This window comes from Eschrichtius robustus, chromosome 1 (assembly GCF_028021215.1).
Source record: "Eschrichtius robustus isolate mEscRob2 chromosome 1, mEscRob2.pri, whole genome shotgun sequence".
Classification (NCBI taxonomy): domain Eukaryota; kingdom Metazoa; phylum Chordata; class Mammalia; order Artiodactyla; family Eschrichtiidae; genus Eschrichtius; species Eschrichtius robustus.
The window spans coordinates 190,276,701-190,295,517 of record NC_090824.1 but is presented as its reverse complement, the minus strand read 5'-3'; the positions used below and the strand labels follow the sequence as shown (position 1 = coordinate 190,295,517).

Genomic DNA, 18,817 nt, shown 5'->3' with positions numbered 1-18,817 from the left:
AAGAAAATGAAAGCAATCATTAATATAAAAGGTATTTTTGGATGCATTAAGTTAGCAGTGCTATCAAGGTTAAATAGGTAAAGTAAGTTCTTTTTAGTCAGCTACTTAGAATTTCGGTCACATACGTCAATACCTTCCTCTCCTTTGCAAAATCTCATCCCTCTTCTGTGTCTTCTGGTTTGCCTTGCTTGGGATCTTCAAAGTCCCAAGGGTAAGTATTGATCAGGGGCAGACATTGAGGGCTACTTCTCCCAAACATATGCTAAAGTGTAAGGATTTTCCCAGTGTTCCCTGGGGCAAGACTTTCCTGGCCAGTCTAACTTCTCCATTACGTCGTCGCCCTGGCCTCCTACGTTTTCTTCCACCCCTGCCTTTCACATTTCCCTTGATTGACCAATACTCCTTGGGAATTTGTGATCCTGTATCTTCCGTCTTATAGCGAATTCAGCGTTTCTTCCTTCTCCTTTTCTTTCTGGGGATGCTACACTTTAAAAGTATCCCAGACCTCTTATTTCCGAGGCCCTGCTATCTTATTTGCACTTAAAGCAGAAGAGGCAGGGATAGCTACACTTCTTTCAGCATTTGGTTGATCTGGGGTCTCAAACTCCCAGGGACACACCTCAGCTCGTGATGTTAAGGATTGCTGAAAGTTATTACTTGAGTTATATGAGTCAGGCACGTTTTGCTCAGAGGAAGATGTCTTCTTCTCCTGGTCTCCTAGTTGGTTGAGGTTTTCATTCTCCACTTTTGATGCTACAGCTTTGGGAGGCAGTTCTTCACACTGCCCAGCACACACACTGGCTGCAGAGTGCTGGCCTCCATTCTCCCCTTGAGCTCTTCCTGGGGGAACCTGAGTCTTGGAAATCACATACTTCTCATCTTCAAAGAGGGACTGACCTTGGATCTCCCAAGGGCACACCTCAGCTTTGTCTATGCTCTTCGGATTGGACTGCTGACATAGTTCAGCTGCCTTAGGCTTGGGATGAGAGTTCTCCTTTAAGGAAAAAATTGGGGTTTTCTCCATTTCAGAAGCCGCAATCGATACGTGCTTTTGAACTTTTGATTCTGAAGGCACAGGACCGGGGGTCAGGTCGTAGATCTCCCAGGGGCACACTTCCCCTATGTCAAAGCTGTCCTTCATCTGGGTGGCGCCTGGGCTCAGGTCGGAATTGGCAGCGGGGGGGTTGGCCCTTTGTTGCCTCATAATCCCAGATTTCGGAGGTTTTCTTGGCTCCTCTGAATGATTGGAGTTTGGGGGGGCAGAGTCTTGAGTCTCTGCGTTATCTGAATTTGAGTATTTTCTGTTTGTCTCTTTCTCTCTCGGCAGAGCTTTCTGGGCTTTGGCCCGTTCCTCCACGCCGGATGCCTGGGTTTTCCCGGCCAATCCGAGCGTCTTCTCTTTGGCACTGGCGATGACGCTGAGGGACTTCTGTAACACGGACGTGCGGGGCGGCCCGGGCTTCTTCTCCGAGCTGAGGTTGTGGGCGCTGGCCGACTTACACACCAGAGGCACGGACTCGGTGGACACAGCCTGGCTGTCGTCTTGCAGGGCTCGCGGCCGGTTCGTTCCCGCCGGGGACCCCAGCGCAGAGTCGTCCGTGGCCGCCGCCTCCTCCTCCTCCCGGCTCGGGGCGGGCGGGCTGCCCGGGCTGCCCGGCTGCTCCCGCACGTGCTCGTACGTGCTGTGCGATTTCTTGAGCGAGAAGACTCGGTTCCGCAGGGACTCCTCCTTGGGCTTCCCGGCGCCGCCCGCAGCCTCCTGCGGGTTCCTCCTGCCCGGGACAGTGCCCTTGGCCGTGCCGTGGTCCAACGCGTCCTTGTCCTCCTTGGAGCACTGCCGGCTGACCGTCTCCGGGATCTCGGTGATCCGCCTCATGATGGAACGGCCTAAGCCCTTCTTCGAGCACCGCTTTTTCTGGAGGTGGGGATTATTTGTGATCATCTTCTTCCTCTTATAGATTTCCAACTGGGCGTAGAGTTTCTTCAGCTCGTCCTGCCGTAACAAGAGCAGATTCAAAGAGGTGCGGAATTTAGCGTTTCGGCCGGCTAATATCACTAACTGTAATGTGAAGTCAATAAACGGAGCTCTTCCTAACATCTCTGCTCATCAACTTTCCCCTCACTCTCACCTTCTGGTTCCTCTGTATCTTGTTTCACACAGCGTTTGAACTTTAAGACGTGAACTCCTGCATTCTGCACTTGCTTCATGCAACAGGCACTTTGAACTTGTGAATTGCGTGGACCAGGCTGGGCCTGGACCATATGACAAAACACAGCCTGTGTCTACTGATAAACCATACCCCTCAACAATATGGGAAGCGTCATGTAGCCACTGATACAATTACACCTAATGTTAAATTAGTGTCCAACAGACCATCGAATACTAAAAGCGTCTTCTTCCTCCAAATGCTGATATATTGTCACAGATTATTTTAAATAATTCACACTCTCTGCTCACAGATCTATCCTAGTCTCCCATCAGCAAGATCTCATAAACCGTCATCATGGGACATGTACAACCAGTTCATCATCATGGTGTCCAATAAGTCAGTTAAGACTATCAAGACTGGCCTGTGTGGCCTAACTTATACTGTGATTCTATGTTTTAGAACTGGATTAACTGCATGTGATGCCTTCAGTTCTTACACAAACACACATGCTCTCTAACACAAAGAAGCACACATGAACATCAACCCACACGTGCGAGCCTGTAGGAATGGGTGTAATCTAAAACAGAAAAGAAGAAATACTGGCATTACCCGAATGTCTTCTGGATCCAAGCTGTGCTCACTCCAGGCTGAATTGATACTGCTGTTCAGGTAGGATCCAGATCGGCCCATGTCTAACTCATCTTCGTATGCTTCTGTAGCAATGTCATCTCGTGGGTTATTGCTTGAATGTGAAAACTGCAATAGAAATTCAATATGAGTTGTAGACATTAATCCACTGTAGGACACAGCATAATAATTTTCTAAAGGTTCTAATGTTACATCAGTTCTTCAGCTTAGATGAATTCATTCACTGAACTCTTTACAAAAGATTTGCTGTCATATTTGTGTTTTGTTTCCCACCTTACATGCTAGAGCACTTAGTGAGGCAATATTAACACTTGGTTCCCTCTTTGACTCCTATTTCCATTCTTGTCTTTTTTCCAGGTTCCAAGGGTTAACTCACATTATTCCTCTTCAATGATATTTGCATTTTGAAAATGAAAATAAGTAGAAGAATCCAAAGGAATGTTCTCTTAGGGCACCCTTAGTACACTGTACTCTAAGAGTAGCAATTTAGACCCACTGGCAGCTGAACGGGAGATATTTTTTTGAGAGGTGGTGTGTATCAGGTCATCTCACTTTACACAGAGGAGGCTGTATTTCATCTATGGGCACAATTGGACTGATCACAGGAATATGACTTTCAGTCTGTCACACAGAGCCTCAAAAACACTACTTTCAAAACTCAGGGGACAGGAGATCTGAATTCCAGCCTCAACTCTGTTGTCAGTGAGATCTTAACCAGGCCATGGAACCTCTCAGGAGCGCAGTGCCCTCTTAGCCTAAAGGGCTTGCGCTGGATGGTATCTAAGTTTAAAATGCAAAGATTCACTGAAATTATAGATTGTTTTTCTTAAGCTCATCATTATTCTCAAGTTCCTCCTTCATTGCATTTTGATATATTTTAATTATCTTCATGTAGTCTTTTGATATTTTTCAGTTTCATGTACTCTTGCTATCTCTACTCTTCTTCAAGTGGAAAAGTGAGGAAGAATGAATTGGGTAAATGATGCAAAGCAGGAAGAATCAAAAGCATCCAGCCACATTTTATACAACATATAAACCAAGTGTTTGTCCTATGAAAATTGAGAGAACTTGGGTTCTCTTCTCCTACCTTGTCATCGGGTAAAATATTTCTTCAAATAATGGACAGGTTTTAAAAAACTAAAAATAGCAATCCCACTCCTGGGCATATATCCAGAGAAAAACATGGTTCGAAAGGATACATACACCCCCATGTTCACTGCAGCACTGTTTACAATTGCCAAGACATGGAAACAAACTAAATGTCCATTGACAGATGAATGGATAAAGAAGATGTAGTACATGTATACAATGGAACATTACTCAGCCATTAAAGAGAATGAAATAATGCCATTTGCAGCAACATGGATGGATGCAGAGATTATCACACTAAGTGAAGCAAGTCAGACAGAGAAAGACCAATATCATATGATATCGCTTATATGTGGAATTAAAAAAAAATGACACAAATGAACTTATTTACAAAACAGAAACAGACTCACAGACTTAGAGAATGAACTTATGGTTACCGAGGGGAAGGGTGGGAGGGAGGGATAGATTGGGAGTTTGGGATTCACAGGTACACACTGCTATATTTAAAACAGATAACCAACAAGGACCTAGCGTTAAAAAAAAAAAAAAAAAAGTAGCTAATCTCACGATAAGAAATGTAGCAGTAATCCAAATGGAATAGATTAGACTTCCAAAATATACATGTGACAGGGGTCCTTCCACTTAATTTGTGTGATTCTTGTCAAATCTTTTACCCTCTATACTATTATGCACTGTCTATAAAGACACTGATACTTAAAAAAACAAAATACAATTAAAGAAAAAAACAGAACAGGTTGCCCTTTGATACAGAGACACAGAGATATTTTAATGTCAACTATTGTTAAAATATTCAGCTAGGCAGGTGAACACAAATTGGAGATAACATGTGAGATGGTAGTTCTGTATTTAAGCAATAATGAATCTTTTGTATTTGGGACCAACTGAGAAACCACAGGAACTGATGAACTTTCCCCTCACTCTTCTACTTATGTTTGTGGGAGCCACATGTGCCATAAACTTAAGGCCATAAAGGTGAAGAAAATAGAGTCCTGGTCCTCCAAAATCTCACATGCTACTGGAGGTTATTTATAAGAATGAAATTATTTTTCTTGAGCAAAGTCTTAGAGATTATCATGAGTTTAAGGGACAGTTATTTGTCAGATATTGTCCATTTCCTGCTTTATGATTTTTCCTTAATGCTTATCTCTATCTAAAATACTATTTTAAATATTTATTTTGTTTACCTTTTCTGTTTCCTCCTCTCTTCCACCAGAATATAAGTACCAAGAGAGCACAGATTTATATCTGTTCACTACTCTTAATCTAGGATATAGTGCTTAGTAAAGCTCCTCAATAATGTTTTAAATTATTTATTGAAATATAATTTATGTACCATAAAATTCTCAATTTTTAACTATACAAATCAGTGTTTTTTAGTATATTCATGAGGTTTCACAATCATCACCACCATCTAATTCCAGAATATTTTCATCACCCCCAAAAGAAACCTTGAACCCAGGAAGCAGTCACTTCCATTCCCCTTTTTCCCCAGCCCATGGCACCACTAACCCACTTTCTGTCTCTTTAGAGCTGTCTATTCCGGACATTTCACATAAATAGAATCATATAATATGTGGCCTTTTTTATCTGGCTTCCTTGGCATAAGGTTTTCAAGGTTTGTACAAGTTGTAGCATGTATCAGCGTTTTATTCCTTTTTATTGATGAATAATATTTCATTTTGTGGGTATACCACATTTTGTTCATACATTATCAATTGATGGACATTTGGGTTGTTTCCACTTTTTGGCTATTATGGATAATGCTGCTATGAACATTCATGTACAAATTTAAAAAAAAATTTTAAGCCAGCTCTATTGAGGTATAATTGATATGCAGAGAACTGCGCATGTTAAATGTGTACAATTTGATGAGTTTGGACATATGCAAACACCCGTGATGCCATCACTACCAAGGTAATAGACATCAAGAACAAATTTTTGTGTAAACTTATGTTTTCAATTCTGTCTGGAGCTCAATAGCAATTTTTTGAATGAATAAATAAATAGTCTGAGTATATACCCATCTAATAAAAATGTAATCATATTATGTACAGTATAAAGATGGTTACGATAGATTGCAGGAACAGACACATCCATGAAAATTATGGCTATTTGGTATAATTCAAGTAAGGAAGAAAATAGGCATTTTGCTCTGTTTACAATTGTTTGGCCTTTTCAATCAGGCTGAAGTTCAATGTTTTGGTTAATTGTGAGAGGTGAGGTAAAGAAAGCCTAGAGTGAAAGAAAGAAATCACAGTTCTGGTTTCAGCTGTGCTAACGTTACATTGTATGACACTGATAAAGATGTATTTTGTTTTCCTACATGTAAAAGGGGAAAACAATGATAATTTTTGTTTTTCTACACATAGTATTTTGTTCTAATATTTTGTTTTTCTACATGTAAAAGAGGAAAATAATGATAATTTGTATAGTATCTTTTTTCCAAAACTCAGATATCATTTTGTTTTATTCCAAGCAGCCTCACTGCTATCATGTCATAGATGAGGAAACTGAGACTCAGAGAGATGAAAAGTCTTGCCTAACGTTACATTACACAGCTAACTTGGGGTGGGGTATGAGTTCAGAATCCCTGTATTCTGAGTCCTGGCCCGTTTCCCTCCACATCAGAATGCTGTGTAGATAAGTCTTTGTCAGAATCCATCATTGTTAAGCAAGACTCTTTTTATACAACATTATAATTATTTCTATTTACATAAAAATTCTCTGAATGTTTAAAACACAATACTTCCCTGAATACGAATCCAAACAAGAGGATTCTTAGACTAGGATAATTCTCTTTAAAAAACGAGCTTGAGGTTACAGCTACAATGAAAGGCCACCTTGAACCCCTAATAATTAAAACATAAATAGGTATCAAAGTATTTGGAAAAGGACTAAGACGGATGATGGGTTTTGTACAAACTAAGGCAGTTAAAAATTATGTGAGATGTTTAATAAATCCCCAAAGAAAAGAGACACCTAGATTCCTGAGGAGGGAGTTTTAAAAACATTGTAGTGTGTCAAGCAAATCTTCACACCTCCCTTTGCCTATATTGCCAGATATTTTTTAAAGGAGAAACAATTCCACGCTCATTTAAAACAACTATCTTGCAAGAGAAAAGTAATGTTGGAGGAATACCTTTGGAATCAAAAGCAACCCAATGGTGACTGTCACAGTCAAATGAGTATGTGCAAAATACAGCATCAACATCCAATCAGACTGAAGTCTTGAGGCAAGAACAAATCTGAAAGGAGAATTCACCACATTAGCAACCCAACAAGATCTCTACTTAAAACACTAGGATACTTGGAAACTCTTTTCCTCAATGTATTAGTAAAAGAAAGCAAGCAAGAAAGAAGTCATACTGTTATTTCTATGACATATATTTTCATCACAGAAGAATAAGGGTCTAAGTAACTCTAGTTAGATGCATAAGATATGAACTCTTTAGTTCTTAAAATTATCAATAGTAAGAAAGATAACACATACATATATAATGTGCTAAACATTTCCTTGGATTATTATTTTGTAGGTAAGTTGAATGTGCAAAGCAAAAGCAGTGAACACACGTGAATTCAAAAGAAGAGTAGCTTAAAAAATGATTGTTTCAGGCAAATTTAGGTTATAAGACACATCCAAATAACTCTTGATTATAATATTCTTCTCTTAAAAATATTAATTAGAACTAAGGAAAAAAAATGGGTAAATATCTGTTTTAGTGAATGATCCCAGAAGTTTAAATGATAAGCAATGTAATGGATAAAATGAATGTACTAATGGTTTGTAATGTGCATCTTTTTAAAATTGTTTTTAAAAATTGAAATATAGTTGACATACAAAGTGCATCTTTTAAAATACATCTTAGTTTTTAAAGAGCATCAAATTATTTTAAAATAATTTAAAATATAATATTTAAAATCTTATCTTATTGAGGAATTTATAAACTTGTGTTCCAGGATGGCCCTTCAAGTAACATGTGTAGGAAAAATTCATTATTTATATCTGATCTGGTAACTCTGGAATGTTTTCACAAATCAGTAGGTACATGTACAAACTAGAACTCATGTTTTAAGGACTCATCTTTATGCAGAAACCAGATATTGCTTTTATTAAGGTCGTTTTGCACTCATATTCTTCTTTTAATGTTTTCCCATCTATTGTTTATCCATGAAAGCTAAATATGAGATTTTAGTGCTTTTGGAATTAGAGAATTAGCATTTTGTTTCAATGATATACATCATCAAATTTGAAAAGCTCATATCCTAAGAAAATGCTTATGATATAATCATGAAATAAACATATATGAATCTAAAAAGAGACTAATTTTATTTCTGCATTATACCATATTCATGACAAATTTACTAAGTAGATTAATATTATTAATATTTAAAACAAAATTTCCATCAAGGATATTTCTTCCTCATTTTCACTTCCATCCCCCCCCCCCCCAAAAAAAATCAAGCTAAAATGGAAACTCAGGAGTCATCAAAATGGAGATAGAGTTTTTTCCCCTGTGTCTGGAGATATAAAAAACATAGACTTATACACAGAAGTGCAGAATGGCCATGACACTTCACAGACAACTAAAAGGGATTTTCTGGATTAACATCTTTTCTAGCTCCTTTGTGAGAAAAGTGGCTTCATACCTGCTTTGAATGTGACTGAATATTCACTTTGTTCAGGGATGGGATACTTTTGACCATACAGTCTGTGCTGGGTCAAGTAAGATTTTTTTTTTTAAGCACTAAAATAGGATCATCTTACTCAATAAAAAGTTATAGTCTCTGAGACAGAGTACTGAGGCACAGAAGCAGTAGAAAATGTACCCCTGAAAATAATACAATCCCAATCTGCTGGGGCCCCTGCCAGTACTGGAGCAGACAGTTACATCAAAGGAGATGGATTTACAGTCAAAAAGCATCCTTATGTACTGGGAATTCCTATCTCAAATGCCAACACAGGTAAACTTCAAACCAGCCTGACAATACCTGGAAAAAAGAACGGGTACACATATTTTGAATTAAAACAGTGAAGCTTCCAAAAAATAATTTTGAGATATGCTAACATCAATTGTCCTTAATCAGCTTTTAATTACTGCCAGATTTTTTTTAGGTTGCAGTTTTGATTAGAAACACCTTAAGAACAATTGGGTTTTGAAATAGTATTAAAGCTTCATTTTAAAAAATAGTATTTCAACTTAAGAAATAGGTCCAAAAATCAGGCGCATCGAAATATTTGAAAATTGAGGTTAAGAATAAAGGCAAACTTTTTAAAAGCCTTGCACTTTCCCAAAGGTTTGCTTTATGCTTAGTACTAAAAATAAGTAAAGGGTTAGAACAGACTGAGCGAAATGCCTTCTCATTATTTATCCTTCTAGACTTAACCCTTTTAGGTTATTTTTGCTCAGTCTGACAATTTGGTAAGAATGAAAGTAAATCTGTACGTAATATGTAGTCATAGTTTTTAATTTATATATGTGTATGTATAAATATGAATACATACATATATGTATACATAATTTTATATTTTAAGCAGACAAGAAGAACATATATATCCTATTGATAGAGAATATCTTTGCTGATGTTGGATGCCTTATTTAATATTATTCCATTCTAGGAAAAAATTGCCAAGATGGATCCAGCTGATTTAAATTTTTATGTTATTGCTTCTTATCCTTATTTATTAATTTACTAAATTTATTAATTTATTAATGCTGGAACCACAGCATATATGAATTCAGTCCACATGTAAATAAGAAATTGTGCATAGTTGATTTCTTTAATTATCACTGCCTTTTACTTGCTCCTGGCTCATCCCCCTAAAATCAGTGTTCTGTAGATTTATTGTGTTAAACTATAATTCCATCACTGGTCCCTTATGGCCATACAAATTAAACTTTCAAGAGAGTAGCTATGATTCTTTGAAGCCAATGTGCCACCATCTAATCGAGTCTGGTCTATGTAGAAAGGTAAGTCAAATTTGGAACTTGAAATGTAGAGCTTCCCATTCAGGTTTGCTTAGCCTTGCCTAAGAAGATACCAAAAGATACCAAGGCTGGTCCCTCTGCTACCATTTGAAGTCCTCCCTGTTCAAAACTGATAGGGGATTAAAGAGTTGTCTGGAAGAAGAGTATGCTATGTCTGCCCAACACCAAACCTACTAGGTTCACCATGAACCATTCAATCAGAGCTTGTGTCTACGTGAACCCAGCTCATGGTTTATATGATTCTTCTGGCTGGGTTGTTTGGGACTCTGTAGGAAAGACCTAAGCAAAGTAAGAAAGCTATTTTCAACAAGTATTTAACATATTTCCTATCACCCTGGTTCACTGTTAAAACAGTATTTTCTGAAGCATGGCTGCTGCTATCAGATATAAGGGTTGGGGGGATTCCATTGTCGATTACATTTGGAAAATGCTGGTGAAACAAAGTTAAACAGGTATCTGTACAGCAGGACTTCTCGGTATGCTAGCTTCATTGTGACATTCCTAGAAGGGAGTTATCAAATGTGATGTGTCACAAATATACACGCATATAAAAACATCTAACAGTGATTTACTAATATGTTAATAGTGCTTATCTTTGGGTGGTTAGATTAGGGAGTTTATTTTCTCTTTATCATTTTATGATTTTTTTTGAAATAACCATCTATTGCCTTATTATTAAGAATTTTTTTAAAGTTCATTTAAAAATCATTTACCTTGCCTACTTCTGAAAGGACTTGGGCCAGTTGAGAGTTGAAAATCTATTGAAAAAACACATTAAATGATGGAAATTGAACAGAGTAAAATTGAACAGGTTGAAAAGATATAGATCAATTTTGGCAACTGTATTGAACAGATTTAATTTCTTGGGCAATTAATTTGGTTCTAAGAAACATAACAGTTAATTTTAGGGCACAAGTGGGAAACTCTGCATGACAGCTACATTCTGACAGTAGAAGACATTTAAACTCATCTGTGATAAGCCTATTTTTTCAATTTTTATTTTTTACTGAAGTATGGCTGATTTACATAGCCACTATTTTATTTATTTATTTATTGGCTGCGCTGTGCAGCATGTGGGATCTTAGTTCCTTGACCAGGGGTCGAATCCCGGGACCCCTGCATTGGGAGCGTGGAGTCTTAACCACTGGACAACCAGGGAAGTATGTGTGATAAGCCTTCTTACATGCTTATAACTCTCTAGTTGGTTTGTTAATATAACATTTAACTTATCAATGGTTCTAGATAAGCATGTTTGTTAGATCTTGAAACATGTGTGTTTGATATTCTGAAAACAAACAACAAAAATGATGCAGCTTTTTTGGGGAGAGGGGTTGGAAGAAATGTGAAGGCTCTGGAGCTCTGGCACCATGACAAAGTGCCCTCTGGTGCTCACGGCATTTCAGACCAGGGCATCCTCGCTCATATCCTTGAGCTCTAGTCTGAGTGGAGCTAGAGAAAGCATCCTTTTCTTTGCTTATTTATGATTTCATATTCTGCGTCTCATCTTTCCTCCCTCTTCTACTCTTTCTCTCTTTTCTCTCTCTTGAGAGAGGTCAAGACAAAGCAAGGGGCAAATTGCCTTGATTCCTGGCCGTCTCTGATGGAGTTTCCAGGGTTGTCAGATCATAAATACCTCTTTCTCTTACTTTAAGAGTTTAAAAAGTGTAGATTATGCCTGAGGCCCAACTGTTCTTTGGCATCATCTATTCCTAGAAGTGCAAGATGTCATTTTATGATTACTGACTAAAGTGAGAGGTGATAAACATCCTGCAAAACTTCCGCAGATCCACACCTTTTCACCCTATTATTAATCTCTATCTTTCCATTGCGGGCCAAGACTAATATTCAAAATTTCTAATTACATTCTTAAGTGTGTCCTAACTTTTAATATATGTCGAGCAATTAAATGGCATCTTTTTGTTGCTTTTCTGACTATAGGATTCCTTTTTGGTTGTTGTTCTTGTTGAGGTTTTTATTTCATCTTCAAATATGAATCAGGTGAAAATTCTCAGAAGATAAGTCATACATATTTCATTTTGTTCACTTATCATAAGCCACTCTCTTCCTCCTTTGTACTCATTGGTTATGGAGATACATGGAATAATAAGAAACGGAGGGCCAGGCCATATTTTCTTACCACAGAAAGTCATCGCTACAGTGTAATGATCAAAGAACCCCACTGCACACAAAAATCCAGTCATCAACTTGGAGTGGTTTTTTGGTTTTGAATTCAACAGATTTCACACACATAAGTTATCTGAGTGTTAAAATTTTGAAAATTTAAACCAGAATAATAAACATGAATGAAAACATAGACAATTTACCTGTATCTATTTTCTAATGTATGCATGTATTGCTTTATATCTTCAGAACAAACAGTATTATGTATCATAAACAATTTACCCAATGACATCCCCATAAGTGGTTTAACAAAATACAATAACATTGAGTTACCCTTCCAGATAAATGAAGGCAATAAACAACTCATCAGAAGGAACTAAGAACAGCAGAGTTTAAAAAAAAACCAGAACAATTCATTTGCCATTTCTGTGACAAAGAAATTAGTCAACTTATAAAACACTATCCTTCCTACATCTTTCCATTATGCATCTTATCCAATTTTGCTATTTAAATTAAACTGCAACACATCAGAAAAATAAAACAGTTATTGAGTGGCTCTGCAGATCACTTGCCTAATTGTATGGAATATAGCGGAGATAATGAGCTCATTGTGAACTGCAACAGCCATATAGCGCGGCTCGTGAAAAGCTGATGGGACCGTTCGCACCGCATAGCAGAGATAAACACCCCATAGGAGGAATAAAAATTCAGCTGTGAGAAGAACAAACAAACAATTCTCTGTTAGTTTTACAGGTGAAGAAAGAAGTAAAATTTAAGCTCTTTAGCATGCATTTTGTGTCTAGGATAGAAACACATAGAAACAGATGCATACAAAATGTTCATATATGAATACCTATGCCATATATTTATTTTAAATTTTTATTCAGTGTATAGAGGATTTTTTCACAGGTACACTTTGTGGTTTTTTTTAATTAAAAAAAAATTTTAAATAGTGTTTGGCATCTCAGATTTTGTGTGTGTGTGTGTGTGTGTGTGTGTGCGCGCTAATACCTGGCTTTTTCCTAAAACAACTGTAAAATAATTTTCCACATTGCCAACCTAAGTTTAAGCTGTTCATAGAGCATCTGGGTCACAATAAAGTCCTCAGGGCAACAAAAGTTTATAATGTGTTTATATGCAGCTCCTAGAAATTTAAGTTCTTACTGCATTGAGTCTGGTTCAATACATAAAGACCCATTGCCAGAAATGTGAGAAAATAGGCTGCTAAACATTCAGTGGCATAGTTTATAATTGAACCATTATTTCTTCACACATGACAGACATCCTATCTTTGGAGGGTATATGCTAAAGGCTTAGTGAAATTCACAATCACCTTGTTTGCTTGCTCAAGCCAGAAGAGACAAGCATAGTGTAGCAGTTAAGGATAGGGTTTCAGAGTCACACTAGACCTGATGGGGAATTCTAGCTGGATCCCTAATTAACTTTGCATAATCTGAGGCAATTTAACCTCTCTGGTCACAGTTTCCTTACCTGGAAAATGAGGATAATAAAAGTACATATTTCATGGAATTATTTGCTAATGAAATCGAATAATGGCTATAAAGCACTTAAGAGTTTCTGACAGAGTAGATGTCAGATAAATAAATAAATAAAACAGATGTTAAATAATTGGTTCTTATTGCTAAACATCTCCTTAGACTTTTTTTTTTTCAAACTGAATGTTGTTATTTTAATTCATTCTGAGCAGTAACTGTTACCATCCATTTTATCTGTCTTAGTGACATGACCTCATGGGAACATGACATCTAATTAACAAAAAGAAAGCTCTAATTTGGAGAAAACATTTCACCAAATGCATTACCTAGGCGTAACCTACTTATATACTGAAACACTGATTTCCAGTCCCATATGCCCAGGTGTTTTACCTGCCAAAGTTTCAGCATATTTCTACCATATTTAAACAATAAGCAGTGCCCTACTCATTGAAAATCCCTTAAGTAAACACATCTGTCAAGAGTTACCCTAAAACCCTAATGTGGTCAGAAGTTAAAGGGAAAATAAACCTTACTCAAAGGTCTCCATGAGATTAGAGTGGAGGTCCCAATTATTCTGTACGTTGGCCACTGGCCATGTCTGTGAATGTTCTTTCCAGCCTAGCTCTACTGGATCAGGAAAAGGAAAATCAGGAAATACTGACATGTTCGTGTATAACTTTCTTTCCTAAGGCTTATACTTCGGTCCATGCTACTACTATTGCCTCTTCAGTCAGGTTTGAAATCTCAGTGCCACCTTTCACTGACACATTTCTACCCTGAGTTACTTTTCATATGTGTCACTTCTCTCAATGTCCACAATTACAATCCTTGCCTAAGCTCCTACCAGTTTACTCCTTTTTTGTTACAATTATTTATCAACTGCCCCATCTAAACCTGGATTCACCCTTTAGTTATTCATTCTTCATAACAGCGACAAGTTCATTTTTCTGAAGCTCCACTTTGATCATATCAGGATTTGTCCAAATCTCTGCCACTCCATTTGGGTTAACTGATTCGTATTTCCATTAGAAGATTCACTCATACCCACTTAGGACCCTGGAATAATTCCTGCTCCCAAAGGAAGACTACAGGGGTTCCTGCTAGGGCAGACATGTTTCAAGTTTCATGACTTTGATGACTTTCTTGCAAGAAAATTTCAAGACTTTCTTGCCACCCAGGCTTCCTGTTAGCTGTCCCATTGCTTGGCCTTATTCTTTTGTGCTTGTATATTTCTTAGACTCTGACTTCTTGTCTAGTCTCTGGCCCTCAGGTTAGCCTTCTGTGAGGAGCTGCATGCATCTTCATTTAGCAATCTTTAGTAGCTCACTATTATTTTACTCCTTGCCCTCTATGACCTCATGTTATGCAACCAACACAATCTCCCAAAGCTCCCCATCATGAATTCTGAGCTGACCCAGGAAGACTCACTGTCCTCTGAACACTCCAAAGATTCTTCTTGCTTCTTAGTCTTTGTTCATGCTGTTGCTCACATACGAAATCTCCTCTCACCCACATTTCTAAACATTAACCAATTTTTCAATGTCTGATTCAGGTCCCACCTCCATCACAAGGCCACCTGAAATGATTCTAACTTACACTGCAGTTCCCTTCCTCTAATCTCTTACAATTTTTAACTGTCTATACTACACAATGCAGAGACTAATAATGCCACACAATATATAATTGGGAGAAAATTGTTCATGGAGTCTGGAGCCCCGACTGTGATGACCTTCTTCAGGGCAAGAATTGAGTCTTTCATTTATTTTTTCTGTCTTTGCCCACATAGATGATAGCAACAGTACTGATCACACATGGATAAGATTTAATAAATATCTGTTGAATTGAATGAATATAAATGATACCAGTTTCACGTCATTAGAGATGTAGGCTTTCTGTTACCTTACCACTCCATCTAACACTGATGGACGTCTAGATCAATCTAACATCTATACACATGATCCATCTATATACATGATCTAAAGATCATACTGGCATTATTATTAATAGTGGCAATTGCTACTTACTGATAGACTGCTAGGTGTGTGGTACTGTGCTCGGCACACAAGAATGATGAATGCAAAAATATTATTATTTTTTTTTTAACATCTTTATTGGAGTATAATTGCTTTACCATGGTGTGTTAGTTTCTGCTTTATAACAGAGTGAATTAGCTACATATACATATATCCCTATATCTCCTCCCTCTTGCGTCTCCCTCCCACCTCCCTATCCCACCCCTCTAGGTGGTCACAAAGCACAGAGCTGATCTCCCTGTGCTATGCGGCTGCTTCCCACTAGCTATCTGTTTTACATTTGGTAGTGTACATATGTCCATGCCACTCTCTCACTTTGTCCCAGCTTACCCTTCCCCCTCCCCGTGTCCTCAAGTCCATTCTCTACATCTGCGTCTTTATTCCTGCCCTGCCCCTAGGTTCTTCAGAACCAAAAAATATTATTAAACAATGCTAGTACAAAAATATACTGTAATTGAAGGAGTCACATGTAGCTGAATTATGAAAACACTATCCCCTGCCACCTACTGCAGTGTTTTCATATAACGTTATACTGAAGTTTTTTTTTTTTTAAAGAAAAGTAGTTATCAGGTTAATTAGTGTGCTACAATGGAGAATTACATTTAAAAATATAAGACAAAATAAGATTCCTCCTAATAGCTAAGCTGAACATTAAAATCATTTCATTAGCAATATCAAACAATATGCTCTGGCTGAAAAAAAATATAATTAACTTCAGACTAACACTGCAATTAGTAAAGAAAATATGCAGATGTTACCAAATTTTGCAGTGTTATTGCATGGGAGCTGAAATATGTGTTGTGCTTCTGCTTTAAAAAATAATTTCTGGTGGTAAATGATTTTGATGGGAGGCATGGGTATAGTTAAAAAGGGAATTGCATTCATATTTAAAGATTCAAATAGGGCTTTCAGAAAACTGAGGTATTCTATTTTTAATCTATAAGGAATAACACTCAGTTTAAAAGTTAACTACCATAGCTTTTAAAAAATTAATATGCCATAATGAAAGTAATTTCCAGTTATCTTTCCAAAGGCCTGGGTCAAGCAAAGAAGTGAGAATTAATATCAGTTCTTTGCCACTGAAGATGTCCCAGATCTGTGATCTTAGAACACCCACAAGGGCTGAGAGAAAAACAACATCAAAGTACAAATGTCCCTCAAGCTGTGGTCCCCTGCTTTGCCATGTTGCAAAGGCATTTTGTATTTAATAACATTTTATGCCTCTTAGCCCGTTTAAAAATTAGTTTACATGGCACAAATAAATACATACAGGAAGCATTTAGGTTTCATTTTCCAAGTGTGTCTTTTAATGTCTTCTCTTTTTCTCTAAATCCTATCCACTTAGAAAATTTATGGTCAAAGTAAACTTACTCTGTTTTTATTCTAATAGTATGGTGGGCTGCATAGAAGTTATGGTTAAGTATTAAGTCAAACAACTTCAATAATGCTTGAGAACAGCTCAAATTCTATCATTCCAGGGTTTGACTGCAAACAGAAGCCTTGATATTCTGGAGGCTTTCTGCCTTTTCTTTGGTTAAAATAAAGACAGTTATGAGACGTACAATGATGAAAACCATGAGAATGATACTCCTGGTAGAATTTTAAAGGGTGAAGTGACTTTGTGAGACCACGTGGTCTGCGGGTACATTTTTCAGTGTGTGGATGTGGCCGTGAAAGTGTTGCTTGGTGAGTTGCAGTTATCCTGGTTGTGGTGAAGTCAGTTTATGCACCTGAGAAGCATGGAGAAGATGGATGTTGCAATGTATTTCACCACTAGGACACCGGTGGCCAGAATGTCTGTTCCCTTCTCAGCTCCTGGGAGCAGCAAGTCACAGGGGTGGGCAGAGCTGGGCCGTAGGATACGCCCATGGAGAAGCTAGCTCCATCCCTGCTGACTCATCGTGAAGACAGCAGAAAAGGGCCTGGATCCCAGGTCTCCCGGTTCCTGACCAGGGTTCCCTAAATTACATCCTTCGACTGAGACTTTCTTTTGCTTTATTACTAACAGAGGTGGACAAAATCCTTGGAAGTATTTTTATACTACTGAAGAAAATAAACATTTTTCCAAGCAACAACTGTTTCTGTTTTAAACAACTAATATACTAATTAGAATTAGCCAGTGGTAGTTAAAAGAGTTGTACTCAAAAGTACTTTTTGTCCCTTATTTCGTCTGACTTCATAGCTAACATCTGTTGAATGTGCCAGGTGCTGTGCTGAATGCATTTTGTACATTATCTACATTTGATTCCTTTAAAAATGACTGGGGCAGAATTCTGAATGCTGAAATTTCAAGTTTGGGTCAGAGACACTGTGTGGCGATACTAAGGAACACTGTTGTTAATCAAACAAACTTTACAGTTCATACAGCGACCTAACTGTCCTATCCTCTTCCCCACTCGCTGCCGGGAGCTCTAGGCAGAACTGCCCTGAGTACATTTGCAGGTTGGCTTTTCTTTACTGCTCCCTTTCACAGAGCTCTAGACCTGGGGTCAAGTTTTTCACAAGCTCCACTGGACTGGGGAAGGGACAGGAAGTGTACTTTCCCTTCTCTCTGGCATATGTGTTTAAGATCTTTAAAGTTTGAGGTGGGGTGACAGAAATGTAGTGAACCCAAGGTTCTTCCAAGCTTATGCACACACATTAAAGGTCATGAATGCGAGAAGAGACAGAAGAGAGGGACAGGATGAGATCAGGGCCTCGGAGGGCACAAGGTCAAGGTCAGGGCAGCAGGCTGGGTCTCCCAGGAATGTCCCTTCCATTTCTCTCTCCCTGCCACTTGCCTGTGTGTTGTTTGAGGTGGGAGTTGGAATTGGGGTTATTTGTAACCACTTTAAATATGTATTTTTAAATTTCAATCCTTTATGGAAGACTGACGGCATTGAGAATTGCCTTTGCTTGGGCGACATCACTAGAAACTCACATGTACTTTTGAAGGGCTAGCTTGAGTGGTTTTAGAATGACTGTAGTGGGGGTTACCGTCCCAAGACAGTCCTGACCCCATCACAAAATCCCTTTCACTTCCGGAAAGAAAAATGGCACTGTAAGGATAAAATTAAGGAACAAAAATTCATTAATTTATCCTCTTTCTCAGCCCTTTAGCATCAAATAAATACTCCTCAAAGAAGTAAAATATTTTTCAGAAGATGTAGTATATAGATAAAAAAGGAAAATAACCTCCACTTGACGCATTCTAAAAACACTCAAGCAAGACCTTCAGAAAGTATGTGTGAGTTTCTCATGACATAGCCCAAGCCTGTCAATGCAGTCAAGCT

General features: G+C 37.9%; 1 protein-coding gene across 1 annotated transcript in view; it reads right to left on the bottom strand.

Annotated features, from left to right (window-relative positions):
- Nucleotides 1-508: 508 nt before the first annotated feature.
- GPR158 (G protein-coupled receptor 158) overlaps nucleotides 509-18,817 on the bottom strand; it is a 318,887-nt gene continuing 300,578 nt past the window's right edge. Inside the window, exons 8-11 of the mRNA XM_068538769.1 lie at nucleotides 12,589-12,727; nucleotides 7,048-7,153; nucleotides 2,760-2,906; nucleotides 509-1,993 (exon numbers count right to left, since the gene is read on the bottom strand). Of these exons, the coding sequence (XP_068394870.1) occupies nucleotides 509-1,993; nucleotides 2,760-2,906; nucleotides 7,048-7,153; nucleotides 12,589-12,727 (1,877 nt within the window). The remainder of the gene's footprint in view (nucleotides 1,994-2,759; nucleotides 2,907-7,047; nucleotides 7,154-12,588; nucleotides 12,728-18,817) is intronic.